The following is a 7,909-nucleotide window of genomic DNA, read 5'->3' on the forward strand; positions in this document are numbered from 1 at the left end:
AATCATCTCCACCCGAAATAGAATAGCCCGACTTCATCGTCATTTAGTTTAACATAAAACAAAATACTTAACTCTAATTAATTTTAACTTACAAACTTATAAATTTTTGTTATATTAACCCAGATAGATTTTAGATCTACCAACAATAACCACCAAAAAATCAAATTTTCAAAAGTGACTCTTCTAACACAAAACCTACAAAAAGTATTCACTAGCCAATCAAAAGAAACAAGTTTCAGGATGATTTCTACCGTTGAATTAAAAAATAAAACAGATCCAATGGCTCTCCACTAAAATGCGCACTAGTTAGCCAAAGACGTCTGGCTCACCGAATCCATCCCTTGATTTAGTTAACCAAAAATAGTTTCTTCTGCTCACCATCTTGGTTTTATTAAAAATCCAATTTGTAATAAACTACCAAAAAAAACTGCTTAAGTTGACCGTTAATTGATGAATCGGCTAAACCAATAGTAGATCTCCCAGGTTGGCATTTTTTTGGATAAAGTATATTTTTTGTCCTTAAAGTTTGACAAAGTTTTAAAAATACCCCTAAGTTTTATTTTGTTTCAATTTTGTCATAGAAGTTTTCAATTTACATCAAATATACCGTGACAGCTAATTTTTTAAAATATTTAATATCAATTCATCAACAATTTCATAAAAACAACCTTCAACACAAGCAAATCAAGCATAATGTTCATACATTATTGTAAGATTAGTCTTAAATATTTAGAAATTTAGCTGTCGAGGGTATATTTGATGCAAATTAAAAGCTTTTGGGACAAAATTGAAACAAAATAAAACTTAGAGGTATTTTTAAAACTTTGGCTAAATTTCAGGAACAAAAAGTATATTTTATCTCCTTTTTTTAGGAATGCTAGGAGGCCAGCAGATTTTGTGATTTGTAGCCCATCAATTAGCCATTAATAATGTTTTTAATGGTGTGAGATTACATCTAGTGGTGTAGAATTACTTAATTTTTTTTAATAATTAACTGCTGACCAAAATTTAATAAAAGTGTTGGGCTCCTAGACTTTTTTTCTTTTTTTTTTTTAAAGAAAATCCCCCTTAAACGACATGACTTTGGATTAAAAAAAAACAAATATACCTTTTTTTGTCATAAACAAATTGAGTTGAAGAGTTCATAGCAATGTTCTAAAAATCGTACTAGACCGATCTAACTGTGAACCGACAGTAATTATGGTTTGGTTTGTCTTTTAAAACCGTTTCTCCAAAAACCGAAGAAGAATTGCCGAATTGGATGGTTTCTGGCCGGTTGAATCGGACAGAGAACCGACCGGTTTAAAAGAAACGGAGTCGTTTTTGTCAAATTTGGCTTACTTTCATCCTGGTTCTGAAGCTCCGTTTCTTTCTCCCTCCCTCTCTTTCATACACAGAAACTCAGCCAAAAAACCCTAGCCTAAACTGTAAGCCTACACTGTAAGCCTACACCACTGCCGCAAGGAGTGGCATAGTGCCGCCGTCCGTCCATCTATCTAGCTTCCCTCGTGCTCCAAGTCTTCAACCCCTGTTCGCTGTTACCGATCGCAGCTGCTTCCTCGAGCTCGGCGTCCGTCGTCTTTGTCTGTTCAGCCGCGCTTCCGCCGCCGTTTGTTTGCCGTTCACGTTCGCGTCTTCGTTCGCGTTCTTCGCTGTTCAAGTTTGCTCGGCGTTCATCGTTCGCGTTCACTCGCCGTTCACCATTCGGGTTCGCATTCGCGTTCATCTGGAAGCCACGTTGCTCTGCTTCAAACCCTGCGACCAACCCGCGCGCTCCACCTAGCCGTCGAACTGCTCTCTTTTGTCGCCGCCGTGAGTTGCCACCAGACAATACACTCACACAACACGAATATTCTGCTTCAAACTCTGCAACTTCTTATTTCTATTACAATAAGTAATTATTTGATTTAGTAGTGGTTTGGATTTTTTTCATAGACTGAATTAAAGTTGAAGTTTTACAATAAGTAATTATTTCGTTTTAAGTTTACCGCACTCAACATGTTTGATGAAATGCTTTAACTATATTTCGGGTTGGTTTTATCATTTCTAGCTTTTAGAAACTTAGTAAGTTGATTGCATGTGAAATTAGAATAATTGGATCTTAGTAGTTGGGAAATTTTAGCTGCACAAATAGCATCTTTGTAGAAAACCTATTAGCATGATGATTCCACTTGCATTAGTGTTCTTCTTGTAAGTTTTTGGGCTGCTGTTGTTTTAATTTGCTAAATTGTTAGGTTTCTGGGATTTAATTTGTTGGATTTTCTATTTAGGTCTTGTTCTTGTTTATTTGCTAATTTGTTGTTGTGTATTTATTGTTGTCTTTGAGATTCTTGCTGGATATTGGTGATCATTGATTTATTATATGCTTCATGTTTTCATTGTTTTCTTCTTCCGAAGGAAAAAAAAAATTCTGTTTTCATTGTTTTGTTGATTGTTTGTTTTGTTTCAGAAATTAATTTTTTGTGATCAATCCTCAAACTCTAAATGCTGTTCTGCTGGTTTTGCTGTGTTTGTTTTGTTTCAGAAATCAATTTTTTGTTATCAATGCTCAAACTCTGAATGTTGTTCTTCTGTTTTTGTTTTGTTTCATAAATCAATATTTTGTGATCAATGCTCAAACTCTGAATGTTGTTCTGCTGTTTTTGTTTTGTTTCAGAAATCAATGTTTTGTGGTCAATGCTCATACTCTGAATGTTGTTCTGTTTTGTTTTAAGGTTGTGTTTGGAAGAGGTGATTGATTTCTGAGTGTTGTTTTGTTTTTGTTTTAAAGCTGTCTATTGTGTTCAATTTTCATTCTGTAGGAAATTCTTTGAGGTATATAAGAATTAAGAAGGAAGACTATTTCAACGGTATTACTCTGTTGATTCTGGTTTGCTACAAGCTTGAACATAGAATTGAAGAGAGAAACCCTTTATTATTTCATCATTGGCCTATTTTTGGCATTGCATATCATTGTAGTTTGTTGTTCATAGTAGTTGTTTATGATCCCCTTTTGGTAAAAAAAAAAGTAGTAGAAGAGTGTTTAGAACCAGTTGCTTTATTCATTAAATTTTTATAGAATCAGGTGTTTATTATAAAACTGTTTTTCTGGTTGAATGACGGTTGAACCGATTAAACCAATGAATTAGTGAATCAGTAACTAAAACGGTTTGATGACCGGTCCGGTTTTTAGAACCTTGGTTCAGATTCATTCACTTAGGTTACGCCCAAAATTAAAAATCCCAAAACCCACCCACCTAAGGAGCTGTAGCCGCCGGCCATACCCTTAGAGGCAGCAGGAGGAGGCAGGCCCGATTGGCTCCGTTGGCCAGTTCAGAAGGTCGCCGTCGCCGGCGTTGGTGCAGCCTTTGTCCTTGGCCACGTCGCCCTTGTCGCCCGCTTTGCCGCCGTTTCCCGTGCTATTGTCATTGCCCGCTGCTGTTGCCGATTTATTCTTGGCATCATCGCTCTTCTCACCTGCGTTGCCTGTCGTCGCCGGATTTGTTGACACTGACGTCTCTTGCTGTCGCTGCTCACTCCCCCACTTCCCTGTTCTTAACTCAGCATCGTCTTCTTCAGGTTTATTTTTTCTTTTTGTTTTTATTTGTTTGATTTAATTTATTTCATGAGATCAAAATTATTTTATTTGTTAATCTCTTGTTTATTGTTGACTGTTGTTGATTGTTGTTGGTTGATATTAATATGATTTTGTTGATTTTGAGGGTTAGTTAGTTAGTTGTGATGGCTGATTTTGGGCCACTTCACGACTATTATGACTTGTGATGAGTGTTACTTTTAAAGATAAAAGATTGTTATTTTTGGTCATTGAACATCGTGAAATTAAACGTGAGATTGTGAAATTTTAAATTTTATTGTTATATGAATGGTTGAATTTAAATATTTAAAATTTTATTATATATTTAATTAAATTGGTTTAATTACGGTTCGATCACAGGTTAGATTATTAAATTATTGAATCAGTCATTCGTTTTTCAGAATCTTGAGTACAATAAAGTAGCAACAACAGCACTGCAGCAATAATCGAAGTCACAATCTTCTCTGACACTAAAATCACAATCAAACTACTCATTCCATTCAGATACAAGGCTCACACGTGCTCATGGATCTGAGTTCTCTTCTTCAAGCTCTTATACCATCATGGAACTCAGTTAGTACTATTCATTCATTCACTCACTATACCCTTTATATGAATTAGTTGATTCTACGGATGTAATATGTAAAGTTTTAATATTTTCACTACTTTGGAATGTGGATAAGGCTTATTTGCTTCTGGGCTTCTTTGCTTATTTGGCAATTGCGGGATCCATTGTGCTGGGAAAACTTGTTCCTGGGGTTGTTCTTGCTGATGGAACTCGCCTTCATTATCGCTGTAATGGTTCGTTTTTAACATTCTAGTACATTACAAAAATGTGGTTCATTTTAGTGTGATTTTGATGTAATATAGGTTCTCTAGTTTATGGTAATCCTTAAATCAGTGTTATAATGGCAACATATATTTGCTGTTCACTTCATGACCAGTCTTCAATGCTATACATGACAAATGTTTGTTCAATGACCTATTAATAGAGAAAATCTTAGAAAAGGAAAAATCATTGGTGATAGATGAAATTGTTATAATGGTTAGATTTTAATAATTTGAATGTATACATGATTTATAACAAAGATTATGATGATTTCTTATTTATGCTACTTATTGTACCTAGTGAGATAAGGTTTATTAGTTGTGGTATATTTTATACTTTTAAGGATATTTTGCATGTTGATTCATATAAGATTCACAAGAATTGAGTCTATATTTACACCACTATTCCTTTTATATTTTTTTGGAGGTGTAACTCCATGTTCACATTTTCTCAGGTTTAGTCTTGCTTCTTCTGTTGGTTGCACTTCTTGGGATTAGTGCCAAGATGGATTTTGTATCTCCTACCGTACGTGTTCATATGGATATTCTGAATTTTGCATAACACTATGAATCATATGCTAGAGTTAGAGTGACACAGAATAACTTGTGGCAACTTTTGCAGGCTATATCTGAGAGAGGATTTGAGCTGCTGTCCACAACATTTATCTTCAGTTTTCTTGTATGTAATTGTAAGCATAGAATCTTATTTAGAACTTAGTAATGGCATTCAATGGTTCTTTTCATAGTCATATCTGTCTGACTGTCTCTGATTCTGGTGTTGTTATATAAAGGTCTTTAGTAGTTAAATGTTGTTGCCTAGCTCGTCTAGTTGACACTGAAGAATTTAGGCAGTAACACTTGTATTAATGGAGTAGTGTTCAATTTCATCATATGAATATGCTAGAACTGAAATATGAACAAATGACACATTATTGAACTTAATAACAATGATGGAAGTCAAATCCTATCGTAACATTAGATAAGGCTGGCTAAACGTACCAATGCACAGTTGTTGAAATATATCAAAAGCTAAATTTAATACCTTATTTGTTTTTATTGTTACTTTGCATTGCTTGATAATAACCTTTTTTGTTGTCATTTTTACTAATTTCATATCAGGTGACCCTGGCACTTTATTTTGCGGGCTGCAAGTCACAAAGTAAAAGTTCATCACTAAAACCTCATACCACTGGAAACCTGATACATGATTGGTATGTTCTAGATGTTAAAATTACTTTAATCGTAATAGCTTCTGTTTGAAATTTGTGTTTGCATCTCTGTTGTGTTTTTCTGTCTAGTACAACGAAGCCCGACTTTTAACTAGTGTGAAGTGTGAACATGGTTGATTTTATTTCCTTGACCGTTGCAGAAATTGAATTTTATTGGTTAATCTTGTTTTTTCGTTTTCTGTTTTACTTTAATAGGTGGTTTGGAATACAACTGAATCCTCAGTTTATGGGTATTGACCTCAAGTATGTTATCCACCTGATGTCGTTCCTTGCTTGTTCTCATTTTATATGATTGCTTAAGTGTATATAATTGGCAGTTATGATGGAAAAAAAGTGTTCTTAGCTTGCAACCCTGCCAATGGAATTGTCAAAATTGCGGGTTTTTTATGATTATTCTGAATACTATAAATATTCCTGCACATATAATGGAATTGTCAAATTGTAGATTTTTGTTTGTTAGAGCTGGAATGATGGGGTGGCTGCTTATCAATTTATCCGTTCTTGCAAAGAGCATTCAAGATGGTACTTTGAGCAAATCAATGATTCTCTTCCAGATATTCTGTGCAGTAATTTCAAAATCTTGCATACTCTAGTTTCTTGAATTTCCTTTTTTTCTCTTTTCTTTTAATAAGCACTAGTTTGGGTGTTTGATGAGTGACTTTCTTTACATTTATGCCAGTTATACATCTTGGACTACTTTGTGCATGAAGAGTACATGACATCAACGTAAGTGAATTGTGTTTGCTCCACTTGAAAAATTGTTCATCCCAATCTCTCTAAAAAAATAGAACATGTTTTCCTTGTAATATTTTCACTAAGTTATGAACTCATGATTGTGATATCTATATTGTCATTCATGTTAGATATAATTGTGGTTTATGATCTTATTTTTTAATTTTTGTTTTTAGCTGGGACATAATTGCAGAGAGGTTGGGCTTCATGTTGGTCTTTGGAGATTTAGTTTGGATTCCTTTTACTTTTAGCATTCAGGTAATTGCTATAACTTAGCTTCCAACTTGCCATTTATTTGTGCCATTATGTATAGTACTTTTTCGTTTAAACACATAACATGTATTGACATGCTACAATTGCTGTCAGGGCTGGTGGCTCTTAGCAAACGAGGTGGAGTTAACAACGACAACCATTATAGCTAATTGCCTTGTCTTCCTGATTGGGTAATGTGTTTGTAATATCCAACCGTGAATTCTATAATGCACCACATACACTCTTGAAGTTACATAAGTTCATAACATAAAATTGTAGATCAAACTTTGCAGATACATGGTATTTCGAGGAGCAAACAAGCAAAAACATGTATTCAAAAAGAATCCAAAGGCCCCTATTTGGGGTAAGCCTCCAAAAGTCATTGGTGGAAAGTTACTTGCTTCTGGTTATTGGTAAGATTTCTTTTCATTTGATTCCGTGGTTATTATTTGTCTATCTAGAGTCTTGTTAGAACAATGAATATACATTCAATTCACTTTCTCATGGAAGCTATTAACACAAATTGTCGTTGTTGTTGTTGAAGGGGTATTGCTAGACATTGTAATTACCTAGGTGACTTACTTCTTGCTCTCTCCTTTAGCTTACCTTGTGGGATAAGGTGATCTCATTAACTCATTCCTTTAATTATTTCGCCGATATAAAGTTATAGATATTGATTTTTCTACAAAGAAAATAATGTCAAACCTTGTAGTATATTTTGCTCATTTTTGCAGTTCACCAGTTCCATACTTCTATCCAATATATCTTCTTATTCTGTTGATATGGAGGGAGAGAAGGGATGAATCTCGTTGTGCGAAGAAGTATAAAGAGATATGGACTGAGTATCGAAAACTTGTTCCTTGGAGAATATTGCCATATGTGTATTAGAAAGAAAAGAAGAAAAAGAAGTCTCCATTGTATTGGCTTTTCCATTTTTGTAGAACTGAAACTATTGATAGAAGTTGCATACTGTTTATGAAGGAGTTTATTAATAAGAACCTGTGTTTGATTTTATGAAACTGAGATGAATATTTTAGCAAAGTGGTCTCTTTTCTTTATATTATTATTATTATTATTATTATTATTATTATTATTATTATTATTATTATTATTATTATTCGGTACATTCTCTATGTTTTGATTTTGAGCCAACTAAATAGAAAAAATAGTTAAAGTAATAAAATTTTGTTTTTTTATTTGTTTTTTTTTTTTGCAAAATTCTAAAATGAAAAATTAATGAAAATAAAAATAGATGCTGTTAACAAGATTGGTGAACATTGTAGATATTTTGGTC

At 33.7% G+C, this 7,909-nt stretch overlaps 1 protein-coding gene across 6 annotated transcripts; it reads left to right on the forward strand.

Annotated features, from left to right (window-relative positions):
• Positions 1-1,354: 1,354 nt before the first annotated feature.
• On the forward strand, positions 1,355-7,673 carry LOC130950869 (delta(14)-sterol reductase-like). Of its 6 annotated transcripts, none has more exons than XM_057879471.1 (15): positions 1,355-1,894; positions 2,802-3,558; positions 3,976-4,147; positions 4,258-4,375; positions 4,858-4,928; positions 5,025-5,081; positions 5,522-5,613; positions 5,827-5,874; positions 6,077-6,197; positions 6,311-6,357; positions 6,540-6,621; positions 6,730-6,806; positions 6,895-7,028; positions 7,160-7,234; positions 7,350-7,673. In XM_057879471.1, exons 3-14 carry the CDS (start codon positions 4,100-4,102, stop codon positions 7,186-7,188), a joined length of 924 nt encoding a protein of 307 aa, XP_057735454.1. In that variant the 5' UTR covers positions 1,355-1,894; positions 2,802-3,558; positions 3,976-4,099; the 3' UTR covers positions 7,189-7,234; positions 7,350-7,673. The 6 variants fall into 6 exon arrangements, with proteins under 6 accessions (XP_057735454.1, XP_057735449.1, XP_057735453.1 ...); XM_057879466.1 differs by having other exon boundaries at positions 6,909-7,028; XM_057879470.1 differs by having other exon boundaries at positions 6,092-6,197; positions 6,909-7,028.
• Positions 7,674-7,909: the final 236 nt, after the last annotated feature.

The sequence above is a fragment of the Arachis stenosperma genome, chromosome 9, assembly GCF_014773155.1.
Source record: "Arachis stenosperma cultivar V10309 chromosome 9, arast.V10309.gnm1.PFL2, whole genome shotgun sequence".
NCBI classification, from domain to species: Eukaryota; Viridiplantae; Streptophyta; class Magnoliopsida; order Fabales; family Fabaceae; genus Arachis; species Arachis stenosperma.

Coding starts and splice junctions, on each gene's coding strand:
- LOC130950869 (XM_057879466.1), top strand. CDS start 4,100: ATGGATCTGAGTTCTCTTCTTCAAGCTCTTATACCATCATGGAACTCA. Junction 4,376..4,857: donor CCTTCATTATCGCTGTAATG/GTTCGTTTTTAA, acceptor ACATTTTCTCAG/GTTTAGTCTTGCTTCTTCTG. Junction 5,614..5,826: donor GGAAACCTGATACATGATTG/GTATGTTCTAGA, acceptor TTACTTTAATAG/GTGGTTTGGAATACAACTGA.